This window comes from Hyperolius riggenbachi, chromosome 1, assembly GCF_040937935.1.
Source record: "Hyperolius riggenbachi isolate aHypRig1 chromosome 1, aHypRig1.pri, whole genome shotgun sequence".
Lineage (NCBI taxonomy): Eukaryota > Metazoa > Chordata > Amphibia > Anura > Hyperoliidae > Hyperolius > Hyperolius riggenbachi.
In genome coordinates, this window is record NC_090646.1 from 611,100,435 (window position 1) to 611,115,788 (window position 15,354).

At 44.1% G+C, this 15,354-nt stretch overlaps 1 protein-coding gene across 2 annotated transcripts in view; it reads left to right on the top strand.

Annotated features, from left to right (window-relative positions):
• Nucleotides 1-15,354, top strand: part of PIK3R1 (phosphoinositide-3-kinase regulatory subunit 1) — a 111,053-nt gene that overhangs the window by 61,160 nt on the left and 34,539 nt on the right. For both annotated transcript variants that reach the window (XM_068250050.1, XM_068250059.1), the window contains exons 2-5: nucleotides 7,305-7,397; nucleotides 9,169-9,243; nucleotides 12,813-12,944; nucleotides 14,568-14,769. In XM_068250050.1, the coding sequence (XP_068106151.1) occupies nucleotides 7,305-7,397; nucleotides 9,169-9,243; nucleotides 12,813-12,944; nucleotides 14,568-14,769 (502 nt within the window). The remainder of the gene's footprint in view (nucleotides 1-7,304; nucleotides 7,398-9,168; nucleotides 9,244-12,812; nucleotides 12,945-14,567; nucleotides 14,770-15,354) is intronic.

Genomic DNA, 15,354 nt, shown 5'->3' on the forward strand with positions numbered 1-15,354 from the left:
ACCATGTGTTTACATGCCAGTTCCGATTTCTTGTTCCTGCATTACGGACTTGTCATCCCTGCTGCACACTTCTGCATTCTACTGCCCGTTCTTTATTCTTTTTTTGTTCTGTAAGCTTTCAGACTTCATTCAGCGTTTGACTTGCCAACATTTTTTTTTCCTTTTTCCACAATTCAGCGATTATCATTTCCTGTCTGCTTTCCTCAAATGAAAAGGCGCTATTCAGAGTTCCATTCCAGAGTGCAGCATTAGCATTTACAGCAAGGGAGGGAATTGCTTTCACAGCTCACATTCCTGACTTTGAAATGCAGCATTTGGAAGCTTCCTAGCTATTTGTAAGGGGGGAGTATAAGGAATTACATTATGACTGGATCTTTTAAGCAGGAACATTGTGGAGAGAGTGCATAGGGGACATACTCAGATTGTGCAGAGAGGAGGTGAATGGTGTTATAACTTATGTGGATTTTACTGCTTGTGTGAGAACTGTCAAAGATGAGTTCTGATTGGCTGCTTGGGATGACTTTGCTCTACTGTAGATTTAACCCCCCCTCTTCCTGTTTGTGAGGTGCCCCTTTTGAAGAGCTCATGACCATTGGTGTCATTCAATATATTTGATGTTTATATGTGTTGTGAGAAACTTGGGATCAGTCGAAATGCATTTCTTAAAGCAGTTTTACACATTTTAAATCTTGCTGTTGCATTCTGAGGGCTGGTCCAAACGCAAATCACGCTGAATCATGATATTTTGGCGGCAAATTGTGGGCTAGCGGCGTGCCGAGAAGCCATAATGTAAATTTTACTCAACATGACTTTTTATGCATAGAGCCATAATGTGAAGCTATTTATGTGGAATAATGCTTTTAACAGATTAAAGTGGGTATGGTAATCGGGGGTTGGTGGGGGCTGTCTTTTGGCAAGAGACTTGTGAATTAAGCTATTGTTCAAATTTACAGCAGTGTGTTTGAGAAATTAAAATCAGTAGGTCAGTCCATGATGTTATTAGGAGGATTGGTGGTGATTTGTATGAAGTTAGTGTGGTAATGTTCCCATGGTGACCTGTTTTAAATATTCCTTTTTTATTGTGATACCGTGGCTTTATATGCAGCCACCTACTGGTAGAATTATGAAGTGTTTTATAGACCGCATTACTTTGTGTGTATACTACCAACATGCCTGACATGTGAAATCCTCGAATATGCAGCGTACTATAACATAGGCATGGATGCTATACTAAATTTTTACGGTTAACCCTTCTTTCTTACAGAATAAATATACTTGGCAACGTGTACGAAAGGTGGAGTTGCTCTTTAAAGGACCTCTGAAGTGAGAGGTATATGGAGGCTGCTATATTTATTTCATTTTATACAACACCAGTTGCCTGGCAGCACTGCTGGTCTCTTTGGCTGCAGTAGTGTCTAAATCGCACTAGAAACAAGCATGCAGCTAATCTTGTCAGATCTGACAATGTCCGAAACCCCTGATCTGCAAATGCTTGTTCAGTGCCTATGGCTAAAAGTATTAGAGGCAGAGGATCAGCAGAACTGCAAGGCAACTGGTATTGCTTAAAGGATTCCCGAAGTGACATGTGACATAAGAAAGACATGAGTATGTACAGTGCCTAGCACACATATAACTATGCTGTGTTCCGGTTTTTCTTTTTCTGCCTGAAAGAGTTAAATATCAGGTATGTAAGTGGCTGACTCAGTCCTGTCTCAGACAGGAAGTGACTACAGTGTGACCCTCGCTGATAAGAAATTCCCCTTTTTATCTCTTTCTTGCTCTCAGAAGCCATTTTCTGCTAGGAGAGTTTTATAGTTGGAATTTCTCATCAGTGAGGGTCACACTGTAGTCACTTCCTGTCTGAGACAGGACTGAGACAGCCATACCTGATATTTAACTCTTTCGGGCAGAAAAAGAAAAAAAAAAGGAGCACAGCATAGTTATTTGTGTGCTTAGGCGCTGTACATACACGTCTATCTCATTATGTCACATGTCACTTCGGGTATCCTTTAAAATGAAATAAATATGTCAGCCTCCGTATACTTCTTGCTTCAGTTGTCCTTTAAGATCAGAACTCGAAATCATGGCTGCACTTATGTATGGGTCAGTTTATGTATTTGTGATTTGTGTAGTTCGTTAACCATATCACCCAATTACTTTTATGCATTTAGGTGATTTGGGGAGTATCTATAATGCATTTTAGAAACATTATTGCTTTTAGAGTACAGAATCCATAGCCTTAGCTTGGTCATGCAAGGGCTTTTCAGCCTCTACCTCCTGAAGCCTGCCTGTGCCTCTCTCTGCTTGTGGAAATTCATGAAATGTCTGGCTGTGGAATTTCCAGTCAATCATGTGGCTGTTTAATATCTCCTTCTGAGGAATTAATCTTGCAGAGTAGTTCAGCCTGCACTTTGCCCTTCACTCCAGTGCTGATTATGCAAGTCTCCCAGGCCTGCAAGAGCAGGAAGATTAAACGCCCGCAATATGGTCCGAGCTAGCTGCTTGCCTGTAAACCGTACAGGATTAAGAGGGGTTATTGTTTAATTGCTGTAAGCGGAGGATTAATTGTTCTCTTGTCTCCTGTCAGGAGAAAGAATGCTTTTTTTCTTTGTGGCGCATTGTTTTTGTTTTGCTTGGAGATGCTTGTTGTTAAATGGGTTACAGGACAAAAGGAACCAATCGTTCTGGAGATGAGGAATTTTTAATAACTCTGTCAGGTTTGGTGATACTCCACTTAAAGGATACACGAGGTGACATGTGACAAGATGAGATAAACGTCTATGTGCAGTGCTGAGCACACCAATAAATATGCTGTGTTCTTTTTTTTATTTTTTTTTATTTATCTGCCTGAAAAAGTTAAAAATCAGGTATACAAGTGACCATGTCTGTCCGGAACCTGGTCAGATATAGTGTAACATTCACTGATGAAGAATTACAACCATAAAACACTTTTGTAGCAGAAAATGGCTTCTGAGAGCAGGACATAGATAAAAAAGGGTCAATAGTTCATAGATGTTTTTAGCTCTGGTGTACTTACAGTGAATGTGTCATTGAGCAGAGATGATGAAACCATAAAAACTTAAAAAGAAAATTGAAGAGCTGGAGGAAAGATGCAAATGTTTATCTAATCAGTTTATTATCACCTCGTGTTTCATTTAAGTGTGCAATACCATCAACTGGGTTTTCCTTTGTCTAGGTGGTATATAATGCGCCACAAATGTTGTAACTTATGGTGCCCAATGACTGTACAAGCTCCCAAACAATCAACCGTATGATCAGTTTGTTTAGGTACCGTTAATGGTGCCGAACGATCGTTCCATTGATCTGAATTTTGGAGAGATTCTTCTAGTCAGATCGGATTGCTTATTCTCCCCTTTGTTGGTGATCCCAAAGGATCGTTTTTGATCAGTAGATGATCTAATCAAACGGCCAACTGTTTGGGAGAGTGGATCTTTAATGGACACCTTTACGCATTCTGTATCCTGGTGCTATAGGCAAACAGTGCAAATGTTATTAACCATGTGTGATATTTAGACCAGATCTGGGCGAATCCCATGGACCAGGTAGCTCAAGCTATGTACACACATTCCAATATTTGTTGTCCAGACACGCTCATACCTCTCTAACCCCGGGCTGCTCCGCCATGCACTGTGCCTTCAGCCCTCCTCTCCCCTTCATAGCAATGGGACACACTGCTAGCCTGTAGCTTAGCAAATGGGGAAGGTGAACGAGCAGTCCAGAACTCTGCCCTAAGCTGACACCGTGGGGATCGAACCTCCGTGTGGGAAAGCGACAGTCTTCGTATGCATGTGCAAAGTTTCAAACTGCCAGCAACTTCTATAAATATGGAGACCTTTGTGGTGATCAGCTGATTACCATCTCTATAATTGGAATGGTCTCTCTATATCACCTCCCCTGGACAGGTTTAGGGCCCTTTTTCACAGTCGGCTAAACTGCACACTCAGTAAGCAGTTGCTAGGCAGCAGGGAGCAGTTGTAAGAGTTTGACCATCTTTTCACTACCTATCAACTGCTCTTGGAAAAAGTCCTTTACACTGTGGATACATTTCGTGTTTTGCAATCCTAAAAACTCCAGTAGTTGCATCTTTGATGCATCTAATGCCACCATATGTTTTTAGTGACGTGTAACACCTGCACACTGAAAAGCAAGCATAGAAAGTGCTTTGTGCAGTTTTTTTTTTCCTCCTCCTCCAGATTGCCCGTTTTAATGCACAAGCGGTAATTCTTGTACTTTGTTCCCCACTCGCATAATTAGCAAAGAGGGGTATTTTTAGTCCAGTGAAGAAGCTGCATAGTTTTTTGTTTTTTTTTTATAAATGAGTCCCTTTATTGGGCAGACTTGTCGCTAAGCAGCATCTCTCTCTACCTCAGGGCCAAGACTATATGAAGCGCTGATATGATCAGCCATTCATAAAATGTGGCCCAGAGAACAGTGTCCCCTTTACATAAAGAGCCATCTGAATCAGGACAAAGTCTTTAAGAGCTTGTGTGGGGGGGAAATGCCATTCACAGGGCTTCATGCATTTTAAACACAGAGTTTTTTTAGCCATCAAGTAGTGGAGCGAGTAATCCCGCTCTGCGGCTCTTGTTGCTACAGCTGTGCTCTGCTATAATGCATCTTTTCAGGCTGAAAGCTTGTCTTGTAAGAGCTTTTCCTGTTCACGTCGTGTTTATGTTGGATCCAGTTGGTCGGCTCCTCCACAATCAGCAATTTTTGAATTTCGCTGCCGTAGCCGGCTGGAACAGATTCCTGCTTCCAACATGGCCGCCGCCTTGCTCCAGACTTGGGGAAAAATGGAAGTTTATGAGGAAACAGATGTCTTTGCCAGCTGCTCAGCAGCGATCGGCCCTTCCATAAACATCCTTTATGGCGATAATTTAACTAGTCCTCCTTTGGTATGCAGAAAGGAGGGGGGGAAAGAGAGGGGGTACTCTGGTCTGATTTTTCTTATCCTCTTTTTGTAAGTAAATATTTGAGATGCGATTCTGTTTGGGAAATCTAAATGTGGCCATACACACGTCGATTCTCTCATTCGATTCCTTGCAGATTCGATTGATCTATTCCCCCTGAAATGTCAGATCATTTTTTTTTTTTTCTCGATTTTGAATGAAAATTGATTGGGAGGGATGGGAAATTTTAAAAACGACCAGGGAGGGGTGGGACAAGAACATTGGCAGATCAACGGCCTTTAGCCTTGCACTGCATCGAACACTGCAACTCTGCAGGTTTTTTGTTTTGTTTTAGAAGATTCTATTGGAAATTGGTAGGCAGTGTATATGGTAGGAATCTATTCCTTCTGAATCGATTCTTTTCAGACAGGAATCGCTGGTTTTGGAACATTGGGTGGAAATCCATAAAGGTGGCCATACATCAGGCATGCCCAATTGACGATGCAGCCATTTTCAGGCAGAAAATGGTTGCGTGTATCAATAGGACATGCTGCAAGATGTAGGGCCGATTGCTTAATCGGGTGCGAGGTGGTAACGGCGTACGATATCGGGGTAATTGCGATGGAACACCCGGCTTTTCCTTCTAAGGTAGAACGTTCCCCCTCAGTGCAATGTGCTTTACCTGTCCATTGATGGCTTCTTCGGCACACGTGCCCAACATGGTTGCCCACGTAACGTGTGTGATGTCATACATACACCCATGTATTCGCCAGCAACCACATGGGGGCGCACATGTGTGGATGGAGCTAGCAACGGTTAGGTAAAGTATACTGCACTTAGGGGGAACATTTTTACATTAGGGGGACAATGTGGTGAGGCACAAAGCCGATTCCTGAGAGATTTCATGCTGAAATTGATTGGGAATCAGCCTACGGCAGTGTTCTCCCCAGGCTCTTTTAGCCGGGTGCTCCACCCGGCTAGATTTGGTGACCACCCGGCTGTCATCGGCTCACCTCCTCACCACCTCCTATGCTGTAAGCAGAGTTGCCCTGCATTTTCATCTCAACCCACCCGGCTACTTTTTCATGCCACCCGGCTACATTTTCATGCCACCCGGCTGGAAAAAAACTCTCGGGAGAACACTGCTACGGTGTATGGGCAGCTGACAGATCTCTCTCTGATCGAATCTGATCAGAGAGAGATCTGTCTCTTGACCGATCTTCGGATGTATGGGCACCTTAAAGGGACACTTAAGTCACCCCCCCCCCCCCCCCCCAAAAAAAAAGTTTTACTCACCTGGGGCTTCCAATAGCCCCCTGCAGCTGTCCGGTGTCCACGCCGTCTCCCTCCGATCCTCCTGTCCGGGGCGGCAGCCACTTCTGGTTTCGGCGACAGGAGCCGACAGGCTGGGAACGCGAGTGATTCTTTGCGTTCCCGGCCCCAGTAGCGCCCTCTATGCTGCTGTAGCATATACCATATAGCCGCATACAGGGTGCTTTTGCGGCCGGGAACGCGAAGAATCACTCGCGTTCCCAGCCTGTCGGCTCATGTCGCCGAAACCAGAAGTGGCTGCCGGCGGGGACAGGAGGATCGGAGGGAGACAGCGTGGGCACTGGACAGCTACTGGTGGAAGCCCCAGGTGAGTTAAACTCATTTTTTATTTATTTTTGGATGACTTAAGTGACCCTTTAAGTGTATAACCAGCTTTACTGTGGGCTTTTTGTGTAGGATACAGTTTGCGAAACTTCTTAGCACACCTTGAAGCCAGATCAGCACAGGTCACATGCACCGTTTGCTTTTAAACACGTAGGAACAAAAGAGGATGAAAGTTGTTTTAACTGTGCCAGAAATTCATACCTGCTGCTGCTTGCTCCCCCCCCCCCCCCCTCCCATTTTAACAGATAGTGTGTGTAACATTTATGGCAGTGAGAAAGGCTTGTCTAAAAGACTTGAATATATCTTGGTAAAACATGTGACGCTATTGATATTGGTAACGTCTGTAAGCCTTTGGTTGGCGGGGGGTTAATTTTGTAGACTCCTGTAATAAGTCCAGCAGTTGTGTGAAGTAAGAATTCTCCCCTCACAACCTGATCAGCACATAGCCGTCTCTGGCTCCCCCTGCTTGTAAATGTCTGCATTTTCACTTGTAAATGGTTGGTTCAGGTTAAATACATTTTTATGGTTCTCCAGCCATAACTTTTCTTGGTATGCTGGTCTTTTATGATTGCACAGCCTTTTCTGTTAGAGCAGCCATGAACGCTGCATTTGCTCAGACATGTCAAACATGGCGTGTTTGCTCAGTGTTTAAATTTTAACTTGCCTGCACTTTCTAACTGGGTTAGTGCTTCACACTGAGAACTAATGACTCTGTTTTTTTTTTCTTTTTCTCCTCAGCCTTCACACTGCCTGATCTGACAGAGCAGTTTGTGCCACCAGAGGCAGCCCCGCCGATACTTGTCAAGCTGGTGGAAACCATAGAAAAGAAAGGTAAGCTCACACATTTATCTGCAGTTGACAACTTTTATTTGGTTTTTATTCTGTTATTTCATAACTTATCATAATGGAGGAAACCTTGTGTAAGATGCCTTACATCAGGGGTGTCAAACTCAAATACAAAGTGAGCCGAAATTGTACACTGGGACCTAGCCGCGGGCCAACTTCAATGTCTAGTGGTCGCCTCCCTTATTAAGTTCCCAGGTGTCTAATGCCCCCCCCCCCCTCTTTCAACCCCTTTACAGTTAACTGGTGCCTAAAGGCCCCCACTCTCTCCTATATAGGTCCCTGGTATCTAGAGGCCCCCACCCACCCCTATACAGTTCCCTAGTGGCAGCCCCCCACCCTCCCATATACAGTTCCTGGTGTCTAGTGGCCTCCAGCCTCCGCTATACAGTTCCCTGGTGTTTAGTGCTTTCTTCTTCCCTCCTTAAGCCCAGGTGATCTAGGGCTTCACCTCCTATGTTGTTTCACTGGTGTTCTAGAGAGGACCAAACATAATGCAAAGTGGGGAAACCACTTGAGGGCCAAATTGAATGGCTTGGAGGGCCAGATTTGGCCCGCGGGCCGGAGTTTGACATTTATGCCTTACATGCGGAGAGTTAGTCCCATGCAGTCTGCCCTGGGATTCAGCTGATAGTGCTCATCTGACAGCTAAACCAACTTTTATTTTTCTTTGTGGACCGTACATTATTGGACTCTGTAAATCAGAGTGAGGAAACTTTTTACAATGGGCACACTCGTGACTAAATTTGTAAATTAATATTGTAGAAATAGACAAACTATTTCAATCCTTGTTGCTTTCACTACAGTTCCTCTTTAAGGCTGACTTGAACTCTTGCACAGCACACAATGAAAAGTTTTGATTCCACTTATAAATGCTATTCAAATCCACTGCAGAGCGGTTTGTTTGCTTAGCTACATCAGAGTGTAATTAGCCTTATCAGCTGGGACTCACAGCACCTCCATGGCTCTGCCTGTACAGGAAAAGGCTGAGGCTGTGTTTCCACTTCAGGTTCTCTGCTCATAGGTCAACTGACAGTGAACAGTCCCCAGTGGACACCGACTCTAGTAGTTATCCTGCTGTGTTTAATCTTTTAGAGCAGAGAGGAAATTCTGAGTTCAGATCCACTCTGCATGATGCAATACATAATTTACAATTTTTGAAGTTCCAGTGAGCCTGCACACCGGTACGTTTTTCACTCAAACCCTTCATATTACAGCCTAATCCAATGATTGTTTGGAGGCCACGCAGGGTCTCTCTTGCCAGTGTAGGCAAGCAAACAGACTGGTGATTAGATTGGTTGCCACGCAAGCTATAGTGTGATGTCACAGCACAGAATTGCAGGGTGTAATTGATAAAATTAGGAGTAATTACAGGCTATTGAGTTTAGCCTTGGCCATACCATCTAATTTCTATGACTGAAGAGTCTATCTAAAATCAGCAGGGTTTTTAGTTTGGCAGTGTTTAAATCTTCTGCACAAGATGGTTACCAGTGGGCAGAGTCGATGCCACAGTTTGCCAGCTGTAAGTCCTGGTCCTATGCAGAATACAGAACAGTACCAGCTTCCAATTTCACGCTCCTTCCACCCTCACAGAAATGGGAAGATTTGATAAAAGAAAGGGCGGCTGTCAGAATCTCCCCAGAGAGCTGTCAGCATCACATTATTAGAGCAGGTTACTTTGCTGAGGAGAGTCAGCACGCTTTCCTCAGTCAGTGTTACCCTAGTGAAACGCTCCTATATCTCCCATCTTCTTTTTCAGGTCTGGAATCGCCTACATTGTACAGATCCCAGAGTAACAGCAGTGTGTCTGAGCTCCGCCAAATCATCGATTGTGGTAAGTTTCTACCGTGTCCGTAATTAGGAATGATTCACGAGTCATTTAATGACATTGCATGGTAAATTATACACAAGCAAAAAGCCTCACTTGTGCCCTTTGCGCTCTGAAATGCCATTCATCACTCTTGGTGTATTGATAAAGTTCCCTTTGTTCAACTCACAAAATGGCAGCCACTTCTGTTTCCTGTCGGTGGCTGTTTTTTGTCAGAATAAAATCAGGCTTTTTTAGAAACATAAAGCTGCTGTGAGTTACTGCACTTTGCCTTCTGTCATTTATTTATTAACCCGGGTTACTGAATTAGCCCAAAAGTGTGTTGGTTTTTTTACTTGTGATGGAAAAAACACAATTTCCTTTAGTGTAATCGGTTTAATATTTTATAAACCTCTTGTTTGTTGGGAACTTGTTGTTTAAAATGACTTTAAAGCTCAAGTGCAAACAAAATTGGGAACCTCTGTTCCCATTGATGACCACTGTTGTCACTTCCTGTATTTAGAGGAAGTGTGGTAACCCACAGTAAAGGGGGGGAGGGTGATTACACATTAAGATCTTTTCCTAGATTTTCATTGCTGTCACTCAACAGGGGTCAATTTATGGAGAGGGTTTTTCCCCCTTCTCTATTTTTCAGAATCTCCACCATGACGTTACTTATGCCACCTTTATAAAATGGTCAGATTTTTCAGTGTGACCAGTGCTGTAATTGCCATACCAGTAACAGTCATTTGAACTACAGGATCTTTCCTCCAATAGAGGGTTCTTATTGGCTGATATATTTTCTTTTAATCACTGGAAGCTGCCATCATGCTGGAAATGTCAGCACTGTGCACAGAGTAGGTAGAACTCACAGGATGTGTCAGCTTGATGAGCTGTTACCTCAGCCTGACTTATGGAACAAGTATCAGTCACAATGGAAGCAGCTTCTTTTCATTTTTTGGGGGGAGAAAGGGAAGAATCAGTAAGTCCTAGATGGACTTTGACCAAGGTTAGTCTGTATTCAATGTGCTGTCTTATTTGAAACCAAGGTTTAGGAGTAAGGTATAATTTTATTATCCCCACATTAGCAAAAACAAAAGAAAATCTGTGGTTTGCTGGGCTTAACAGGACACCTGAAGTGAGGAATATTGAGGATGCCATATGTATTTTAAACAATGCCAGTTGCCTGGCAGCCCTGCTGATCTTCCCTGCAGTAGTGTCTGAATCACACACCTGAAACAAGCGTGCAGTAAATTCAGTCAGACTTCAAAACGCCTGATCTGCGTGCTTGTCCAGGGTCTATGTCTGAAATGATTAGAAGCAGAGGATCAGCAGGACCGCCCGCCAAAGTGCACTGTTTAAAAGTAAATATGGCAGCCTCCATATATCTCTCACTTCAACTGTGTGCTTTAACGTGTGGTTAGAAATATTTGGTTATCAAGGTTTATGCAGTGTAGTATTAGGTTGTTGTTGTTTCTTCTTTTTACAGTTTAGTGATCTACTTTCTGCTTGTTTCATCAGTGATACATTAAATCATAATAAAGAAAAATGCTGTTTCTATCCCGACAACTTCATTATGTCCCATTATACAGCGCTACAGAAGATGTTAGCACTATATATCTATATTAATCCCAGTACATGTCATCTTTCAGTTAGAATGTCAGGTGTTGCTTTTCTGTGTCATTTAGGGGCAAGTTACGGTTTTCGTGTTAGTAGGTTTCTAGGTAATTTTGTTTTTACTTCCCCCCCCCCCCCCCCCCCCCTGTTTATGGTACAAATAAGATTTGCTCAATGCACGTCACTGGTGTATGTAAACTTACTGCATATTCTTGTCTGGGAGGTTTGGGTTGGGGGAGGAATCAGAATTACTACATAATTTACCATGGCTGTTAACATTTCGGACAGTAGGTGGTGCTGTAGACCTTAAATTTATCTTTTTACAGTTAAGTGCGTAGTCTTTCAACTTGAGGTGTTTTTTTTTCCCTAGTCTGATCTGTGCAGTTAGCATAGACGTTCTAACAGTGGCTGGATAGTGCAATGGCGACCTGGGTTCGAATTTCGGTTCTTCCTGTTAAGCCAGCACCAATTCAGTAAGGAGTCCTTGTGCAAGGCTCCCTATCACTACATCTGCTGATTGAGTGCCCCCTAGTGGCTGCAGCTCAAGCGTTTTGAGTCCACCAGGAGAATATAAATGTTGTTAGTTTTGTCGTTCACACGATTTTGATTTTGCAGCAATTGTACAGTGATTGCACGATTTCCACAAGTTGCAATCCTTGCACTGTGAGTAAACATTGTAAAGTTGCAGGAAAGATCCCCCCCCCCCCCCCCCCCCCCCCCAGTGTGAATGGGCCCTTATCTTAACACAATTGGCAATAATAATCCTATATATACATTTGTATAGCGCTTTTCTCCTGTTGGACTCAAAGCGCTCAAGAGCTGCAGCCACTGAGAAGCACTCAAGAGGCCACCCTGCAGTGTTAGGGAGTCTTGCCCATGGACTCCTTACTGAATAAGTACTGCCCCTAGCCAGGATTCAAACCCTGGTCTCCCATGTCAAAGGCGGAGCCCCTAACCAGTACATTATCCAGCCAGTTTAAGATGAATCGTTTTTCTGTTCCACCAGCAGGAAATTCACTTTTATTTGTATTTTATTTTTACGTTTAATTACTTGTATTGAAAATTTGTTGTGCAGTATGCATTACATGAAGATTTTTATTTTTCTGTTTTCACACTTTCTGCATGCTTGGAGGTAGCTGCTGATACTAGAGTACATGAAAATAGTCTTGTTTTATTTACCTAGGAGACTGTAGATTGGGAAGGGGCTACGAATTTTCCTTATAAGCTTTAAAGCGGACCTGAACTCAGATCTATCTGCGCTAAAAGATAAGCAATAGCATAGTAACCGTTGAAGAAAAACAATTTCTTTGCTACAGCTGATACAAATCCTGCAAAAAAATCTGCAGTGTCTACTTCCTGCTTTCATGAACACATATTGTTAGCATCCTGTGCTTTCAAATGATATTAGCTGGCAGGGCAGTCAGCTGACACAGGGGAAAGATCAAATTACAACTTGTGATTAGACACAAACCGGCTAAAAGCTCTAAATGCATACAGGGTGCATTTATCTAGGTTTTCCTTCTGGCCTGTGCCAAGAGTTCAGGTCCACTTTAATATTTATTACAATTTTAAAAAAAATGTATAATTTTCCCCCTGTCACTTCCTGTTAAACTTGCTCCTGTTATTGTAGACTCTTGTGTGTGTCTAGAAGTCACCCATCTGCTCTCCCCACCCCGAAAAAAAGATTCTTGTTGCCTCTGTTTATACATAATATTTACAGGTTAAACAGAGACTTGTTAAGATCAGCTTTTATCCTCAGCTGCTTGCTATTTTGCATTGAGTTTTGCATAGGGCGATCTGCTACTTTTTGTATCTAGTTGAGAGCTGGAGCTGCAGCCCCAGTGATCACAGCGCAGTGACTTGTCTTCCATGTATGACTGTAACGGAAGGGTTTGCCTTGGGGTGTCTGACAACAGACTGAACAACCGGTGGCTTCAATCCAGATTTACGGAACTTCATTTGAAATGTGTGTCTTTTAGATGCAGCTGCAGCCGAATTTGACCATCTTGACTTACCAACTGTGTGCGACGCTTTAAAGAGGTTTCTTTTGGATCTCCCAAATCCAGTCATTCCAGCAGTCACCTACAATGAGATGCTTTCAGCTGTGAGAGGTAAGGGATTGGCACTTAGTATTCACTGTTGCTAAACTGCATTGTTGGCCATTAGACTTGCCAAATAGTCCTAGTTGAGTTAACAACTGTGCAGTTATAAGGACATTTTAAAGTGTACCTGTGGTAGATCCTAATGGAAAAAGTTATGTACTCACCTAGGAAGAGGTAAGCTTCTGGATCCCCCAGAGGCTTTCTGTGTCCTCCTTACCCCCACTGTTGCCACATGCGGACTCCTGGATCACATCCAACAAGTGCTAGTTGGATATGGGGCCGATCTCCCTGCCACGTATGAGAGTGGCTGAGAGAGATCTGTTGGATGCCATAAACCACAGGCCGATTCCCGATCGATTTCAGCAGAAATCTTCTAGACATCGGCTTTGTGACGCCACACCGGCCGCTACCCCCCCATGTCTTATGCCGCCCCCCTGGTGCTTGTGAGGTTATGCTTTTCCTGTCCTCCATCCATTTGCGCCCCCACGCGGTTGCTGGCATTTTAGCACATGGGGCACGTGCACATGCGCCCCGCGTGCAATATACTGGTAGTCACCTGAGGCCTGAATGTGGAAATAGGGCATGGGCACTGAGGTATTAATGCACCAGGCGTGGTGGTGGGGGGGGGGGGAGAAAACATAAGGGGAGACAGCAGACAACAGGGTTTCTGTCGTGTTCATGGTTATCGCACGCTGCTACTGCCGTGCACCAGATTGAGCATGTCGGCCTGAGATTTCCCAACATGTCAGATTGATCTGTGCAACCAATTTTAGCCAGAAATTGGTCGAATTGTCAATCGGGCATGCTCTTGCCGGCACAGATTAGATGAAGTCTATGTACAGCCACCTTTAAATGCCTGGAAAGTGTCCGTGCTTACTAGGTGGTACCATCCAGTGGGCTGTTTCTAATAAACCAGACTTCCTCCTGTCCTTCAGTTATCTCCATGCCGGTAGAAGCTTTGTAAACCATGCTCATTGCATTTCGCACCCCTTATAAATAAACTCAGGTTATCAGCGTATATATGATTTAGTTGCCAAACAGAGATTTGTTTGTTTTCCCTCCGTCTGGCTTCCACGCCGCTTTTAAGTGCAAGTTTTCACACACAATTTAAGTTTTGCCCATTAGGAAGACGTAGATGTGTAATATTTAACAAGACGAAGGTCTGTCTATCTCCAGCCCCGAGCAAGCTAATTGTTAACCTTCTTTATCTGCCCTGGCAATTGCAGTGTGTTTGGGGAGGACATGGTGTTCCCAGGTTCAGCAGCCTCGGCGGGCCCGAGCACCTGCTGCTGCTGCGTGGAAGGCTTATCTTCTTCACAAAGTCCACTCCGAGCAAATGGAGGAGGTCTCAGTATTCACCTACATGCCTAAAGTTCTGTCACATGCTGCAGGAACAGGATATCGATCTGATAACCTTCAAAAAAGTACAAGACCTGTAGGTGCTGCTCTGTAACCAGGGATCTGCCAGCCAGGGGTGTAGTCATCCACTTCCTGAGCAGTGTGGTATGTTTCACATGTAGATGCTGCTCCACTTCCAACGTTCAGTCTTCAGTTAGGCCAACAGGAATGATTGTGGGATTGTACAACTTGTCTGCGCTCAGGAGAGTATTTACCTTCTTGTTCTGTCTGCAGAATCTCTCAACTCGGACGACTATGCACAACTGCTGAGAAAGATCATCCAGTCTGCCAGTGTTCCTCACCAATACTGGCTCACCCTGCAGTACCTGCTGAGGCATTTCTTTCAGGTGTGCCAGAGCACTAACAAGAACCTGCTCACTGCGAAGATACTGGCGGAAATCTTCAGCCCTCTTCTCTTCAGAAACCAGCTGCTAAGGTATGGAATGCTTCTAACGCAGCTCACACCTGTCGGTCTTGCTGCCCTTATTTAGGCTGCGTTTGGATTTTAAATAAAAAAAAAAATAGAACGGTGCAGTTGTATGTTTTGCAGATTAATTTCTGAATTGTGTATGTATTCAATGAATTATGACAGGGTGAGGGGTCATAGCTGGGACACATTTTTGGAGACCGTGGCAAGCTGAGGCACACTTTGGGGACTGTGGCAAGCTGGGACACACTTTGGGGACTGTGGCAAGCTGGGGCACACTTTGGGGCCCAGGGCAAGCTGGGTCACACTTTGGGGCCCGGGGCAAGCTGGGCCACACTTTGGGGACTGTGGCAAGCTGGGACACACTTTGGGGACCGTGGCAAGCTGGGACACACTTTTGGGCCCGGGGAAAGCTGGGACACACTTTGGGGCCCGGGGCAAGCTGGGCCACAGTTGGGGACCGTGGCAAACTTAGACACACTTTGAGGATATTGTTTTAGGTCACAAAGAAAAAAATCCCCATAAATGCCATAAATATATAGCAGCTGCATCCTCTGGAAATGTCATGAAAACATTTTTCGTAAACACAAGCTA